This window comes from Phyllobates terribilis, unplaced genomic scaffold, assembly GCF_046119375.1.
Source record: "Phyllobates terribilis strain yellow unplaced genomic scaffold, ASM4611937v1 Scaffold_11__3_contigs__length_659146591, whole genome shotgun sequence".
NCBI lineage: Eukaryota > Metazoa > Chordata > Amphibia > Anura > Dendrobatidae > Phyllobates > Phyllobates terribilis.
Genome location: NW_027362771.1, coordinates 419,818,365 through 419,836,379, shown reverse-complemented (window position 1 = coordinate 419,836,379; position 18,015 = coordinate 419,818,365). Strand labels below are relative to the sequence as shown.

General features: G+C 44.9%; 1 protein-coding gene across 1 annotated transcript in view; it reads right to left on the bottom strand.

The window, feature by feature from the left end:
* The window catches only part of ADAMTSL3 (ADAMTS like 3), a 676,817-nt gene that overhangs the window by 16,966 nt on the left and 641,836 nt on the right, over positions 1-18,015 (bottom strand). Inside the window, exons 27-28 of the mRNA XM_073653131.1 lie at positions 951-1,134; positions 665-869 (exon numbers count right to left, since the gene is read on the bottom strand). Coding sequence (XP_073509232.1) covers positions 665-869; positions 951-1,134 — 389 coding nt within the window. The remainder of the gene's footprint in view (positions 1-664; positions 870-950; positions 1,135-18,015) is intronic.

The window sequence follows — 18,015 nt, the reverse complement described above, 5'->3', positions numbered from 1 at the left end:
TTTTTCCCATCAGTGTGTGGTCAGTGTGTCCGTTTTTTCCATCAGTGTGTGGTCAGTGTGTCCGTTTTTCCCATCAGTGTATGGTCAGTGTGTCCGTTTTTCCCATCAGTGTGTGGTCAGTGTGTCCGTTTTTCCCATCAGTGTGTGGTCAGTGTGTCCGTTTTTCCCATCAGTGTGTGGTCAGTGTGTCCGTTTTTACCACGAGTGATTTTTAAATCAATAAATAAATTACAAAGCTTTTCCTATCGTTTGCCATTTTAAATACGGACAACACACGGACTATGCACTGATGCCATCTTTGTGCTGTTCACGTTTTTCACCAACCCTTACACTTGTATTGGCTCTTTTCATCCCTGATACCAGACAACAGTGAGTTTTACACAGTCTGTGAAAAAACATGAACCTGTGAATAGCCTCATAGATTATAATGGGAATTTGTTGTATCTGTGAAAAAAATCGATAGAACACACATATGCAACACGGATGTGTGAACGAGGCCTTATAGAGATTTGCAGATTTTTCTGGTGACTAAGATCTTCAACGCCAGCATAGAATGGTCTCACGGACCATCTTTGTCATACGTTGACAGCATCAGACACTAGGCTCCGGATGAGATTGCTACCTCTGAAATCCTTATAGATTATTGAATTACCCTCATATTTACCTGCCCCCATGCCTGGGGAATCCAATTCACACAAGTATCAATAGAACATGGCTTCCGTGCGGCTGGTCGATCGGTAAATCCACAAGAATTTAAAGGCAGCACCTTTACACGACCGTCTGACGTGATCTGCTGGCAGCCAACTAGTCTCTGCTGGTAGCCAGGGCCACAGGAGGCCGAGCATTCAGACCAGGAACCCGTAGCCCATCTAGAAATGGATAATACATGTCACATACTGTAAAACTGAAATTATAAGTCTTTCATTTCTCCGTTCCCTGATCTGTCTTACCTGGCAGGGCAGTCTTGTATGTTACACGGCTGAAAACTGTCCAGCAATGGTTCAAGATGTCCACACAAAGAAGGGTTCACCCTGTGTCCTTCCTTTTTAACACAATGTTGTGTCAGTAACTGAGATCCCATGTTCCCACAAGGCGCTGAGCAAGGACTCCATTCACCATATTCCAGCCTGTAGACTGTGGCAAACAAAAGGTTTTATTACAAAATGAGTCGTGCCATAAAATGAAATGGAGAGTGACATTGTGTCCTCTAATTTGTGCATAACACTTATCATATTACTACAATGTGTTGCACTCCATAAGAACCTGTAATGTCGGTAGTAGGAGCTGTCAGCAGATCACAGGCTGCGGTTGGCACGCTGCAGAATACAGGCTTCCCTACACAGCAGCCGCTGATCAGCTTACAGTTGCTGCAGGACAACTAGGTAGAATGAAAAATACTCTGCAGCCCTACAAGCTTTAACTTTTACATTGGTGGGACCCCAGTGATCAGCAGAATATAATCCTATTACAATGGAGCAGGATTGCACATGCTCGACAGATGCTCCATTCATTCTCTATGGCATTGCTTGAGAAAGTGGAGTAGTGAAGCAGCGGAGTGGCGGTCAGGCATTCGTGCTCCTGCTCTGTTCTAATAGGGATAAAAGCAGGGTCGGACTGGGGTGCCTAGGGCCCACCAGGGGAACTGACTCTAGGGGCCCACACTACAGCCCACCATAAACGGTTTTATTACTTGTTATGTTTTTCTATAATGTACTATAGTTACATGATTGGCGGCGCTGTGAAGCACTGAGTGGCAGGACTTTCTTCGAACAGTCATTCCGTACTGCCAGAGTCCCTTTAATGGTAACTTGTCACCTGGAAAAACGCTATTTATCTGCAGATATAGGGGTAATCTGCAGGTAAATAGGGTTTAAAGCCTGGTTAGACAGCTTAATGGAAAAGCGTTGGCTACACGGAGAAAATTACGTTTCATTCTCCCAGCCGCCACTCGCTTCCTGTTATTGGGTCGGTGCAAGGAGGGAGACATTACAGTCACCGCGAACTACAAAGTGAGGGTGCTGCAATAACGTCCGGCACCTTTATTGTGACACTTCCATGGAGCCCAACCTCAGGCTGAGCTTCATTGAACGACTAACATGGCAGCAGCACCTGGCAACTAGTGCTGAGCGAGCGTGGCCGGATAAGGTGTGATCCCAGCATGCTCGGGTGTTATCCAGGTATCTTGTAGTGCTCTGCTAATATGCTCGAGTCCCCAGGGTAGCATGTTTTGCGGCGGTAGGCAGACGCAACACATGCAGGAATTGCCTGTTTGTTAGGTAATCCCTGCATGTGTTGCTTCTGTCTACCGCCGCAAAACATGTTACCGCAGGAACTCGAGCATATTAGCAGAGCACTACAAGATACCTGGATAACACCCGAGCATGCTGAAATAACACCTTGTCCGACCACGCTCACTCAGCACTACTGGCAACCCATCAGCAACCTGCAACTGCGTCACAGGGGGCTGAAGGGAACAGGTGACTGCATGCACCGGCCTTTGTGCTATCTAAATGCCGCTGTCAGTGATTGACAAGGGCACTTAAATACTCAAAACAGCAGCAATCAAGGCGAGCTCTGATCACTGCTGTTACAGGCAGACGCCGGCTATGTAACACAGCCGACATCTGCCCGGTATGGAGCAGGCTCAGCTCCTGAACCTGCTTCATACAAGCACATCCCAATGGTGACAGTTATGACAAGGTTAGCAAATTTCACTTGTCTGTTCCTAAATGTGGAAAGACAAATGGAATTCCCTAACACATGTGAGCAAGTCCTAATAGATTTAGTAAAGGTGCCCCAAGCATATGAATGTTATTACACACCACAATGGACTCTTACATACACGCATCTTACAAAAATGCATATTATTCCAGATACGTAAACACATACAAACACGCAGACGCGCACAAACACATCAGTACATGAATACATCATCTGAACCACCATCATTTGTAATGTCAGGTCAGCCCCATATATCTTTGTATCGCATAAACCTACAACTCCCAGTATGTAATTAACAATAGAGATACTGGGAGTTATCAGTCATCATCAGACTGCGGACCATACAGGAACCACAGTACTGATGAGACGCAGGCAGGATCACAAATGAACATTTACATCCAGGTATCTTTCCTGAGAAGTCTTCTCTGATTAGAGTCGTTCTCTTTCTTTTCTTCCTCTTGTCCAGTCTCCATGATGACTTTTCTCATCCACAGCTCGTCTCTGCAGACTTCCATCTTCTCCGGTCTTCTGCAGCACATCCCGACACGATGCCCTTAAAGATACAGTGTCATTATAATGCTCCCGAATAAAAATATCTACACTGAGCCCCTGAATAAACCTAACTCTTACAATGCTCCCTGCACAAAACATGACATACACTCTACCCCTCTTATGGTACCTGCTCTCCACACTGTCCTCTCCTTACCATACTGGGCCCCCTCTTCACACTGTCCTCTCACACTGTGTCCCCCCTATACTGCCCAGTCTCTATACTGTGCCCCTTCATCACACTCCCCCTCCTCAGCATACTGTTCCCTCCTTTCTGTGCCCTCACACTGTTTCCCCCATACTGCCGCATCTCTATACCTTCCCCTACACTACCTAGTCTCTGTGCTGTGTCACCTTACACTTTTCTCCCTCCATACTGTCTCCTCACACTATTCCCCCACTCTCCATACTGTCTTATACATCTCTTCCCCATTCTGTTCCCGCACCCATTCCCACCCCTCCCCTAGTTCACCATACTGTTTCTTCACACATCTCCCCATTCTGTCTCCTAAAATTTCTCTCCCATCTCTCTCCAAATATAATAAATCTTCGGAAGAGCACACAGACATGCAGAAGCGCGCTTACACACACAAAAGCGCACACAGACACATACTAAGAGCTCCTCCACACGTCAGTACATGCAGTGACCGTTTCCACACGTACCAGAGACACTGACACACGTAGACCCATTCACATGAATGCGTATGTGCACATGTCAGTATGTTTCCACTTTCCACAGACCATGTGGTGTCCGTGGGCAAAACACGCTGACATGTCTGTTTTTTACCTGCTGTCCAGACCGCAAAATGTCCCGCACACTGATGACAGTTAGCACCCGGTGCTTGGGAAGAGCGCTGAGTGCTTCCCTCATCATAGATCCCTGCAGGCGCTGCGTTCAGCACCAGCAGGGTCAATGATGAGAGTAATAGTCGATACCCGCTGTGTCCAACTGTAAAAAGAATAAAATAAAAAAATCCTTATACTAACCTCTACTAAGTGTCACCCGCTGTAATCCGTGCGAGCGCTCTCGCCGAGGAGAATGTCTCCTGTAGCGAGTGGGCTCCGGAGTTGCGCTCAACAAGCGGTGCCCTGTCATTCACTAAGCGCAGTTCTGGAGCAAGCTCGCTGCAGGAGTCATTCTCCTCGGCGTGAGCGCTCGCACGGATTACAGCAGGTGACACTTAGGAGAGGTGAGTATAAGGATTTTTTTATTTTATTCTTATTTTTACAGTTGGACACGGACTACTACTCTCATCATTGACCCTGCTGCTGCTGATCACAGCGCCTGCAGGGATCTATGATGAGAGCAGCGCTCAGCACCCGGCTCTTGGGAACAGCGCTAACTGTATATTGATTCCCAAGCGCCAGTATATGTCACTTGGATGACACACAGGTGGACATGGATATCTCCAGTCCCGTAAATATCAGGACATGTGGAAGAGCCCTAATATACACACGCAGATACACATGCTCACAGAAATGGGGACACATACACACACAGCAAGCACACACAGAAATGCACAGACACACTCAGACAATCACACACACAAAAATGCAGACACGCAGGGAAGCACGCACACACACGTGTGAAGACACATAAACACACAGGCATACACAATGTAAACACACAGGCATATACACACACACAGGCATATATACACACACACACAGGAATATACACACACACACACACACACATACAGGCATATACACACAGGCATATATACACACACACATACCTGCACGCACAGGCATATACACACGCACGCACAGGCATATACACACACAGGCATATACACACACACACAGGCATATATACACACACACAGGCATATACACACACACAGGCATATAAACACACACACAGGCATATAAACACACACTGTACACACACACTGTACACACACACTGGCACACACAGGCATATACACACACAGGCATATACACACACACAGGCATATACACACACAGGCACATACACACACACTGTACACACACAGGCATATGCACACACTGTACACACAGGCATATACACACAGGCATATACACACACTGTACACACACAGGCATATACACTCAGGCATATACACACACAGGCATATACACACACTGTACACACGCAGGCATATACACACACATGCAGGCATATACACACACAGTACACACACACACATGCAGGCAGCATATACATAAAAATCCATACAAACACACAAATATTACAGTACCTTGGCTTGTCTCCAGCCCATACAGTGTACAGACACGCTTCTAATGTGGGAGACTGCAGTGCAGGACGCGCTGTAACGTCACTTTTAGCAGACGTGTGGCCCTGTCTGCTGAGTGTGACGCTGCAGTGCAGCCCCTGCTCTCCTGCTCCCAGGACCCTCCCGCTACTGTCCTGGGCATCGCGTCGGTGAAAGTGTGTGCTCACGCCCTTAAAGGGCCCACGACCACTTTACTTTTTTTTTTTTTTTTAATTCAACTGTTCCCTCTGCAAGGGGCCCGGGGCCCACCGGGAAATTTCCCGGCGCCCCGCCAGGCCAGACCGAGCCTGGATAAAAGTGAACCATTCTGGCAAATAGTGAGGGTCTAAGCAAATTAGACCCAAACTGGTCTACTAGTTATCACCTATCCAATAGGTGATAACTTCTTACAACCAGAATACTACTTTAAGTTTGTATGTCTTATTTAGATTTTTTTTACTGCTTTGACATGTGTAAAATTTACCAGAAGTTAAGGCATAAAACAATAGTACTCTGTAAAGTTGATATGCCAGTCTTCAGGGAAAAGGTACCGCAATGCAGAGTTATATAGTGGTGTAAATACGTTATCAGTAGTACTGTGCTGAGAGAAGTTTTTTACGTTATGTGTGTAGTTTATTTTATTGAACTGTATCTATAAGTTGGCCGTTAACCTCGTGCATGTGTTTCTCGGTGTATAACACCAGTGATTCTCAAGTTTGCTCTTGAGCTGAAACTTTGAACACATAGCATGGGGAAAGCTGGCTCCAGGCACCCTTTTGTCCCAGCTCATGTGAAGGCATGATCAAGCAAGTACATCACTTACAGTGCTGCTCACCATTATTGGCACCCCTTAATTTTTTTCATAGCCTGTACAATATCTTCAGAAATAAATGGAAATGTATCAAAAGTTATATCCTCGGGATTTTTTAATTAGTGGTTGAAAGTAATACAACAATAAAATATTGTTTTTCAACTTCCATGTTGCAATTTCAAAGAAGAAACAGAATAAACCGCATTCGTAGTAATAAAGGCACCCCTAATTTATACTTGGTTGCACACCCTTTGACATTGATGACAGCCTCCAAACGTTTCTTGTAGCCATCTATAAGCTTCTTGCACGTCTCAGCTGGAATTTTCTCCCAATCTTTCTTTGCAGTTTCTTCAAGCTCTGGAATGTTTGCAGGGTTCTTTTTCCCGATGGCAGATTTCAGCTCAATCAAATATTTTCAATGGGATTGAAGTCAGGACTCATTGCTGGCCATTTTAAAAAGTCCATTTTTTCTTTTTTTCAACCATTCCTGTGTTCTTTTGGATGTGTGCTTTGGGTCATTGTCTTGCTGGATGACCCATGATTTTTGACTCAAACCAAGTTTTCTTACACTGGGTAGAACATTTCGCTCTAAAATCAATTGATAGTTCTCTGATTTCATGATTTCTGAGGTACGGTCAAGACCTCCAATACCAAATGCAGCAAAGCAACCCCACAGCATTATGGCTCCTCCACCATGCTTAACTGTTGGTAAGGTGTTCTTTTCCTTATAAGCTTCATTGTGCCGTCTGTAAACAAACTGTTGCTTTACATTGCCAAAAAGCTCTATTTTTGTTTCATATGTCCACAGAACATTTCCCAGAAGGATTGTGTTTTGTCAAGGTACTCTTGGGCAAAGATCAGTCGTTCCTTTTTATGTCTTTTCTTCAGCAATGGTTTCTTTCTTGGCCTTCGCCCATAAAGCTCTACTTGGTTTAGTGTGCGGCGTATGGTGCTTGTTGAAACCATGACCCCAGACTGTTCCAAGTTGGCCTTCAAGCCTTTGGATGTTTGATGTGCTCTTTTTTCAACCATTCGCACCAACATTCGAAGACATCTCTTGTCAATTTTCCTCTTTCCCCCATGTTCAGGGAGGTTCTTGAAGGTTCAATGCTTGGCAAACTTCTTATTAACATTGTGCACTGTTGAAACTGGGATACCAAGGTCTTTGGAGATGGCCTCATACTCTTTGGAAGTCTTGTGTTTGCTAATAATAGCAGTTCTGATGTCCTCAGACAGCTCCCTTGTCTTCACCATCGTGACAAAGGAACAGGGCCTTACCATGTGGCTTTTTAAAACACTGAAGTCATCATTCATTGGCTAATTCATGTCACATAGGCACTGACAATTAATCACAGGAGAATCTCTTTTGTGATTTACCACAGACAAGTCTAAATGTGTTTCCATACTAAATTAATGTAAAGGGTGCCAATACCAGTGACACAGCAAGCTTTAGGTTTTTCTATTTTTCCCTCGCATTGTTTTCTGTTTTAAATTATTGTTTATCATTTGCTCTTTTGTATTTAACACAAGGGCTCTATACAAAAAAACAGTTTCAATTGATTCATTTTTTTTCAGGAGATATTCCACATCATGTATTTAAACTTTATTAGTGCCAATAATGATGAGCAGGGCTGTACATAACCCAATGCTAGATCTGTTATAAGACATTTTTCCTGCCCTTAGGGGCAGCGTGGTGGGAGGCACAGTGTACAGTGCAGTCATCAATGTAAGTGTGACTGGTAGATCTGAAGTTGTGACAGTCACGTGGACACTGAAATTAATGAGTTTCTGTTGTGATGTAGATTTGTAGTTCTAATGATGACTCATGTAGGGAAAATTGACCTCCTGTTTCTACATAGAGCTTAGAAGGATTTAGCTAGTCTGTTTGTAATCATGGGATGTCATAGACCTAATGGAAAAGAGAAGAATTAGCTGGGTAGAAGAGCAAAATGAGCAATTGTAAGTGCACAGTGCTATACCGTATAATATGATGACTGCAATATATTAAAAGGATAAAATCTTTGATGGGAGTACTTATTTAAGGTCACTAAAATAACGTGCTTATATGCAGTATATTCTGTTTTCTTTGGGTAACAACGGATTGCAGTCTCGTGATAATACGTTTTACATATACTCCTAATAAATATAACTTCAGCCCATTTTTGCACTCAGACATTTGCAAAACCAGGTAATCCTGATGCATTTTGTGCTGAACCATCTATGTAGTGACAATCTTTGCTATGTGTGACTTGTGTAGCAGAAAATGGCATTTTTACTTGATGATGTTACTGGAAGGGACAGGTATTGTCACAATATTTTCGCAGTGCCTCTAAACATGAAAAGTGCTATGAGATGGGTATTGTAAGGTTTTTATGTGTTGGCTAGATGTCCTGCATGGGTTCTGTTCTATCTGTTGCTTTATGTGTAATCCAATGGAAATGAAGATGGATCCCATCAATCACAAATATGTAATAATAGCCAGGGTGCTGTGCCTAGCTATCTATACATTGCACTGTATGGCATATAAGCATGAAACATATCGAAAGGGTTAAAAAGTATCTCACCCCAAAAAAAGTAGCAATAGTATCAATTCATTAGTAGGGATGGGCGAACCGGTGGAAGTTCGGGTTCTGGTACCCGATACAAACTTTATTTCAAAGTTTGATTTTGGTATCAAAACAGTACCCGAACTGCAACAAGAACCCGAATCCCACTGAAGATAAAGGTTACCCGAACTGGGAAAGGAAAAAAAAAATCTCTCTCTCTCTCTGCAACAGACTTACCCCAGATCTCTGAAAATTGCTACGACCTTCCGGGGAAAGTCCGTGTCCGGCGTTGAGCACCAGACAGTAACTGTCCGGTATGAATGCCAAACTCATAAAGTCGGGTTTGCCTATCTCTGTTCATTGGTATCAGCAATCTTCAGTAGTCACACTTCACTAGAACCATGGTCCAAATACTAGAGATGAGCGTTGTTCGACTCGAACTGTTCGCCAATCTCAAATTCGAGCTGTTTTGGGCGGTGTTCGAGCCGTTCGGCGAACACGAACGATTTGAGAAAAATTCGGCTGTTCGAGGTTATGTTCGATAACTGTTCGTGCACCAAAATCATAACTGGATTTTTTCTCAGTAATGATGAAAATTAATGTTAATACGCAGTTTGAGTGTACAGCGGGGTGGGGGGAGGGGCAGGGGATGGATCTCTGCAAGAATAATGAAGATCTCCATTTTTTTTTCTCTTTCCCGCATTTACAGTGGGGAGGTGCAATCTGTCAGCCTATCAGCAGCGCACACACGGAGCGAAGTGCTTTTTTTCACACAAGCAAGGGCATGTGTGATTGGCAGTGTATGTCACATGTCCTTGCCCTATAAGACCAAGCCATTTTCCCCGTCGCCACCATTTTCTCACTGCTGCAGCTGCGTGTTAGACGGCACCGCTGTTGCTGTGTGCGCTATACCTTGTTAATTTCAAGCCAATTTTCGCACAAATCTACAGATAGCTTGGGAGTAGGGAATAGTTGTGATTGCAGTCCTTTTAAGGACTAGGTTACAGCATTTCCGACGACTTTTATCAGGCAGGTCTGTGCTCTTAAATAGATAGATTGTGGGAGTAAAGACTAATTGTAATTGCAGTCCTTTTCAGGACTAGGTTACATCAGTTCCTATCAGTTTTTGCCAGGCAAGTCTGTGCCAGTGCTGTGCAAGTTTTTTTCACAGCATTTGGCTGAATCTAGCAAAGCTAATCCTTTTTGGCCTATTGCAGAGTGTGTTAGTCAGTGGAGTAGCCTATCTGTGTTGCAAGATATACCACCTGTGTATAGAATACCAATTTTTTTACTGCACCTAGTGAAGTAAAATCTTTTGGGCATAGCATCATTCTATTAGTCCATCTATACTGACCTCCATCAGGTTGCAAATTGAATATAATTTTTTTCTGCATCTAGCTCTGAAAAAATATTTGGGCTTCTAGCAGTGTGTGGGACTTGTTCTATTAGTCCATCTATACTGACCTCCATCAGGTTGCAAACTGAATATAATTTTTTTCTGCATCTAGCTCTGAAAAAATATTTGGCCTTCTAGCAGTGTGTGGGACTTGTTCTATTAGTCAATCTATACTGACCTCCATCACGCTGCAAATTCAAAATAATTTTTTGTCTGCATCTAGCTCTGAAAAAATATTTGGCCTTCTAGCAGTGTGTGGGACTTTCTCTATTAGTCCATCTATACTGACCTCCATCAGGTTGCAAATTAAAAATATTTTTTATCTGCATCTACCTCTGAAAAAATATTTGGGCTTCTAGCTGTGTGTGGGACTTGTTCTATTAGTCCATCTATACTGACCTCCATCAGGTTGCAAACTGAATATAATTTTTTTCTGCATCTAGCTCTGAAAGAATATTTGGCCTTCTAGCAGTGTGTGGGACTTTCTCTATTAGTCCATCTATACTGACCTCCATCAGGTTGCAAATTAAAAATAATTTTTATCTGCATCTACCTCTGAAAAAATATTTGGGCTTCTAGCTGTGTGTGGGACTTGTTCTATTAGTCCATCTATACTGACCTCCATCAGGTTGCAAACTGAATATAATTTTTTTCTGCATCTAGCTCTGAAAAAATATTTGGCCTTCTAGCAGTGTGTGGGACTTTCTCTATTAGTCCATCTATACTGACCTCCATCAGGTTGCAAATTAAAAATAATTTTTATCTGCATCTACCTCTGAAAAAATATTTGGGCTTCTAGCTGTGTGTGGGACTTGTTCTATTAGTCCATCTATACTGACCTCCATCAGGTTGCAAACTGAATATAATTTTTTTCTGCATCTAGCTCTGAAAAAATATTTGGCCTTCTAGCAGTGTGTGGGACTTTCTCTATTAGTCCATCTATACTGACCTCCATCAGGTTGCAAATTAAAAATAATTTTTTGTCTGCATCTAGCTCTGAAAAAATATTTGGCCTTCTAGCAGTGTGTGGGACTTTCTCTATTAGTCCATCTATACTGACCTCCATCAGGTTGCAAACTGAATATATTTTTTTTCTGCATCTACCTCTGAAAAAATATTTGGGCTTCTAGCTGTGTGTAGGACTTGTTCTATTAGTCCATCTATACTGACCTCCATCAGGTTGCAAACTGAATACAATTTTTTTCTGCATCTACCTCTGAAAAAATATTTGGGCTTCTAGCTGTGTGTGGGACTTGTTCTATTAGTCCATCTATACTGACCTCCATCAGGTTGCAAATTGAATATAATTTTTTTCTGCATCTAACCCAGCCAATAGTTTTGGCCTAATACCACAGTTTGGCCACTCAGCTCTGCTCGGTTCCCATCCATTGTTTTTTTGTGCAAACAACTCCAGAGTTGTGAATTAGTTAACCACCAAAATGAGTGGAAAAAGGCCTGCTGCTGGTGGAAAGGGGAATAGGCGTGTTGGGAAGGGGAAAAAAGGTTGTGTCCGTGGGGTAGGTGTTAAAGCAACAGTAACATCTGCAGAAGAAAGACCATCTTCCAGCCAAACTAAAATGTCTACTTCTTTTAGCGGACAATGTGATAAGATCCCTTTCTTACGGCCACGCCAATCGCTACAAATTCCAGATGAGGCACAAAAACAGCAGGTGCTTCAACGGATATCAAGTGCTCCTTTAAGTGGGCTCTCCTCCACATCAACTTCAACATCACAAATACTCCAGTCCTCAAAGGTGTCACCCCAATCGCACTTGCTTCCTCACAGCTCCCAAATCTCCAGCTGCCCGTCTGAGTATGAGGTAGAACAGATGGTTGAGTCTGCAGAGCTGTTTACTCATACTATAGCCTGGGAATCAGAGGTCGACTCCAGCGCTTCTGTGAATCCAGACGAGGAAATGATCTGCACTGATGCCCAGAATCTTTATGAGTCGGATCCAGGACCAGACGCAGAAGGTTCTGACCATAATGTAGACCCTCATTCCCAAACTGTAACTCCTGTTGGTGGAGACAATGAGGAAGACGATGATGAAACTCAAATACCTGATTGGAGTGACAACTTTAGTTTTTTGTCAGGGCAGGAACAGGTTGGCTCTGAGGACAACGGGTGTGATAACGCACAGGGTGATGATGATGAGGTTGGAGATCCCACTTACTGTCAACCCACAGTCAGCCAAGAGATGAGGTCAGCAGAGGAGGTGGAGGAAGATGCTAGTGACGACTAGGTCAGGTTGAGCCTTCCTGGACAGAGACGTAGTACTGGAAGCACGTCAACAACTGCATCCTCAAACACAACTCTGACTCTCACCACAAGTCGTGGTGGCTCTTCAGGTCACATGGGTGCTAAGCCTTGCATAGCCTGGGCATTTTTTCAGATCGATAAAGATGACCCAACTCGTGTTATCTGTAACATTTGTCAGCAAAAGCTAAGTAGAGGCCAAAAAATACATAGTTTGAGTACTTCATGCATGAACCGGCACATGGACATGAAGCATAAGTTGCAGTGGGAAGCTCAGTGTGCTACAATGCGGCCTAGCCGGCCGGGCCATCCACCGTCTGCCATATCTTGTGCATCCGCGGCCTCTTCATCCTCTGTGACTGGGGGGACAGCAGTCACACCTGTTTTGGGGCGCAGACCTGCCACCTCTTTACCCGCAACATCCAGCGTGATTGGCAGGTCACCATTTTCTTTGGAGGTGGTAACACCAGCTGGTGTTGAGCGCTGTCCGACATCGATAGCACCACCTTTGGATCAAGGCAACCTAACATGTCCGCCTGCATCTTCCTCACAGACCGGCAGTTTGCCGGGGACACCCTTATCAACCCCGTCTAAGCACAATAGCCAGCCCTCGGTCCCTCAGATGTGGACAAGTAAAAGACCATTTCCTCCTAGCCATGAGAAAGCTAAGAGGTTGAATTTCACCATCTGCAAGCTCTTGGCTACAGAAATGCTGCCTTTCCGCCTGGTGGACACAGAGGATTTTCGAGACCTTATGTCTGTCGCAGTGCCCCAGTACCAGATGCCCAGTCGGCACTACTTCTCAAAGAAAGGTGTGCCTGCGCTCCACCAGCATGTCGCACACAACATCACCGCTTCTTTGAGAAACTCTGTGTGTGACAGGGTGCATTTCACCACAGACACTTGGACGAGTAGGCATGGACAGGGGCGTTACATGTCGCTGACTGGGCACTGGGTAACTATGGTGACAGCAGGACAAGGGGCTGCTGTCCAAGTCTTGCCGTCCCTACAAGTTGTGCGTCAATCCTCTTTATGTCAAAGTTCCTCCACTGCTTCTGCCTCCTCAACCTCCTCTCGGTCTTCCACCTGCACCCAAAGCCTGTCTGGTCATGCCACAAGCTTTCTAACTGCACAGAAGGGATCCTGCACACCTCCTTACTATGCTGGCAGTAGGGCTCAACGTCATCAGGCGGTTTTTACTTTGAAATGTCTGGGAAATGTGAGTCACACAGCTGAGGAGTTGTGGTCAGCTCTGGAGAACCAATTTCATGAATGGTTGTCTCCACTGGACCTGAAACCAGGGAAGGCCGTGTGCGACAATGCTGCAAACCTGGGTGCGGCCCTTCACCGGGGCAATGTCACACACGTGCCTTGTATGGCTCACGTGTTGAACCTGGTTGTCCAGCAATTTTTAGCCCACTATCCCAGACTAGATGGCCTTCTGCAGAGGGCACGGTCGCTGTGTGCTCACTTCCGCCGTTCGCATCCCGCAGCTCAGCGACTTACATCTCTACAGAAGTCGTTGGGCCTGCCACTTCACCGGCTAAAATGCGATGTGCCTACCCGGTGGAATTCAACTCTGCACATGTTGCAGCGACTGTGGCAGCACCGACAAGCCCTGGTGCAATACGTTCTGACGTATAGCCTGGGCCAACGAGATCCAGAGGTGGGGCAAATCACGCTGGAGGAGTGGTCTCAGATCAGGGACCTATGTACCCTTCTGCACAGTTTTGAAATGGCGACGAAGATGTTTAGTGCTGACGATGCCATTATCAGCATGACTATTCCGGTGATTTACATGCTGGAGCACATGTTAAACAGAATTCGGAGTCAGGTGGTGGCACAAGAGGAGGTGGAGGAAGTAGAGGAGGAGGAGTTGTATGCGGAAGGGCTAACATCTGCAAGGTCCAGACGGTCGGCAGCACCAAGGCGGCAGGCATGTGAGGGTGGGGGAGATGGTTTTACCAGGGCGCATGGTAGCAGCCAAACTAGTGAGGAAGGTGCAGGAGCCCAGGAAGAAGTGGAGGACGAACTGATGGAAGACTCATCAGATGAGGGAGACCTTGATCACATTTCTGTTGTGCGAGGTTGGGGGGAGAGGACAGAGGAAGGAAGCATGATTGTTACCTCGCCACCAACACAACAGGGACTTGGTGCTCCTGGATGCGCAACACACATGAGTGCCTTCTTGCTGCACTACCTGCAACATGACCCTCGAATTGTGAGAATTAGAAATAATCCTGACTACTGGGTTGCCACACTGTTAGATCCCCGGTACAAAAGTAAATTTGCAGAAATTATTCCTGCCATAGAAAGGGATGCACACATGCAGGAGTATCAGCAGAGACTGTTGCAGAATCTTACATGTGCTTTTCCACAAAACACCAGTGGTGCACGTAGTGAATCTCACAGTTCCAACTTGCCAACCGTGGGACCGTCAAGTGTTCAGCACTCAAACCGTAACAGAACCACAGTATCTGCTGGTAACATCAATTTTGCGGAATCATTTCACCACTTTTTTAGCCCATCCTTTGCAAGGCCACAGGAGACAAGAAGTCTGACACATAGTCAACGCCTAGAGACGATGGTACAGGAGTATCTCCAAGTAAACATTGAAGCCATGACTGTGTCACTGGACCCTTGCTCTTTTTGGGCTTCCAATCTGGATAAATGGCCGGAGCTAGCCACTTAAGCCATGGAGATCTTGTCATGCCCCGCAGCCAGCGTTCTGTCTGAACGTGTGTTCAGCGCTGCTGGTGGTGTGCTGACAGATAAGCGCACGCGGCTCTCCACTGATAATGTAGACAGACTCACGTTCATAAAGATGAACAAATCATGGATCCGAAACGACTTTTCTACCCCTGTGTCATCCTGGGGAGAGTAAAAGCTTGATGATTGGTTAAAATCACCCTACCAACCGTTTTAAGCTTTCAAATTACTAATCATGTTTATCTGTATCTTGGCTGGAAAATAATTTGGGCTTTGTAGCAGTGTGCAGCACTGATTCTATTAGGCCATCTATAATAAGCTCCACCAGATTTAAAATTACTAATCATGTTTATCTGTATCTTGACTGGAAAATAATTTGGGCTTTGTAGCAGTGTGCAGCACTGATCCTATTAGGCCATCTATACTAAGCTCCACCAGATTTAAAATTAATAATAATTTTTAGCTGCATCTAGCCCGGAAAATAATTTTGGGGCTCCGAGATGCGCAAGACACATAAGTGCCTTCTTGCTGCACTACCTGCAACATGACCCTCATATTGTCAGAATTCGAAGTAATCATGACTACTGGGTGCCACACTCTTAGATCCCCCAAACTTTTCGATCAACCTTTTCATTTTAATAAAGACCAAAAAAATGGTCATTTTTGAAATTATAAGCATTAGCAGGTTATTAGAAACTGAAATCAAACAGTTTTCAACTCAAAACTTTATTCTAGGTGATGTTACATTTTCACATAGGACCCCTTGTTCGAAAGGAGCTTCTGAACTCGCTCGTCCATTGAATTTGTCAGGTTTTGGATGGTTTCTGCTTCAATTGTTTTGCATGAGGACAGAATACCCTCCCAGAGCTGTTGCTTAGATGTGAACTGCCTCCCGCCATCATAGACACTCCTTTTGATGATGCTCCAGAGGTTCTGAATGGGGTAGAGGTCAGGGGAGCATGGGGGTCACACCATAAGTTTGTCCCCTTTTATGCCCATATCAGTCAGAGATGCAGATGTTTTATGTGAAGCATGAGATGGTGCATTATCATGCAAAAAAATGATCTTGCTGTGAAATACACGGTTCTTCTTCTTGAACCATGGCAGGTAGTGCTGTTTGAGAAAATCCACATACATTATGGAGTTCATCTTTAGCGCCTTCAGGGATCCTAAAGGGGCCGACATTCTCTCTCCCCATGATTCCAGCCCAAAACATTACTCCACCTCCTCCTTGTTGGCGCTGTAGCCGTGTTTGCGTGGGGTGTCCATCAACCAGCCATCCTCCACTCCATCCATCTGGACCATCGAGCGCTGCACGGCACTCATCCATGAACAAAACAGTTTTGAAATCAGTCTTCATGTAATGTTTGGCCCACTGGAGCTGTTTCTGCTTGTGTGAAGTGGATAGAGGAGGTCGACAGGATGGCGTATGCACAGCTGCAAACCTCTGAAGGACCCTGCATCTTGTTGTTCGGGGGACGTTGGAGGCACCAGCAGCTTCAAAAACTTGTCTGCTGCTATGACAAGGCTTTTTTGCCGCTGCTCTTTTAACCTGACGTAATTGCCTGTAGGAAAGAGTCCTCAATTTGCCCTTATCAGCACGCACACGTGTGTACTGTGAATCAGCTACATACTTCTTGATTGCCAAGACACTTCATCCTGATCATCGCACAATGTTGATTGTAGTCATGCCTTGACCTAAACACTCCACAATTTGTTGCTTCTCAGCAGCCGACACATCCTTTTTCTTTCCCATTTTGGCAGAAAATGTAGGCTGCTTAATAATGTGAGACAGCCTTCTTAAGTAGTCTTGCCTTTCATTGGACACACCTGCCAAACTAATTAGCACAGGTGTCTGCAATTGCTTACAGTGATATAAAGAGCCCTGACACACATCACCATCAATGAGTTTAACTAACAAACAAACAAATTCTTCCCTTATCACTCCTAAACACTTTTTGCATAATAATTTGGAACACAGTGTACATGTGCTTTTCCACAAAACACCAGTGGTTCACGTAGTGACTCTTACAGTTCTAACTTGCCAACCGTGGTCTGTATGGAGTTGTTCAATAAAGGGCCCAAAATTAAGATAACATAGATGGGAGAGGTCTCTATGAATAGGAATTCCTAAGTATTTGATACCCTGTGAGGGCCAGGCAAAGGGAAAGTTGGACTGGATGGAATCCTATATGGATTTGGGGAGGGAGACATTGAGGGCCTCAGACTTCGCTGCATTGATTTTAAAATTTGACCATGTAACAAAGTGATCTATTTCAGCCATAACAGCATGGATGGATATATGTGATTGAGTGATATATACTAGGACATCATCAGCAAATAGAGAGCACTTGTACTCGGTGCCTCCCACCTCAATCCACCTAATATTGGGGTTATGGCGAATTGATGAGAGCAGGTGCTCCGTCACTAGGATGTATAAGAGAGGGGACAGAGGACATCCCTTCCTTGTCCCATTGGTGATTGTGAAAGGTGACGAAAATGTTCTGATGCACCCCCTGGGCCTTGGGACACCCGGAGCCGGACCCTTTTTGGTGAATGCTGGTGGTTGTAGTCTTCGTGGCGGCGACCCGGTTCCGTGGCTCAGGGTGGTCAAACCAGTGGCGGAACTATTTATGTGGTTTTGATGTTTAAATGTCCGACTACGCCACCCGTGGATTGCGGTCAGAGTGAACGGCCGCTGCAGGGCAGACCGCTGAGACTGGTGTTGTGGGTGCAGCAGAGCGTAGCATAACTCCCCACAGGAGGAGTATAGCCTCAGGGCAGTG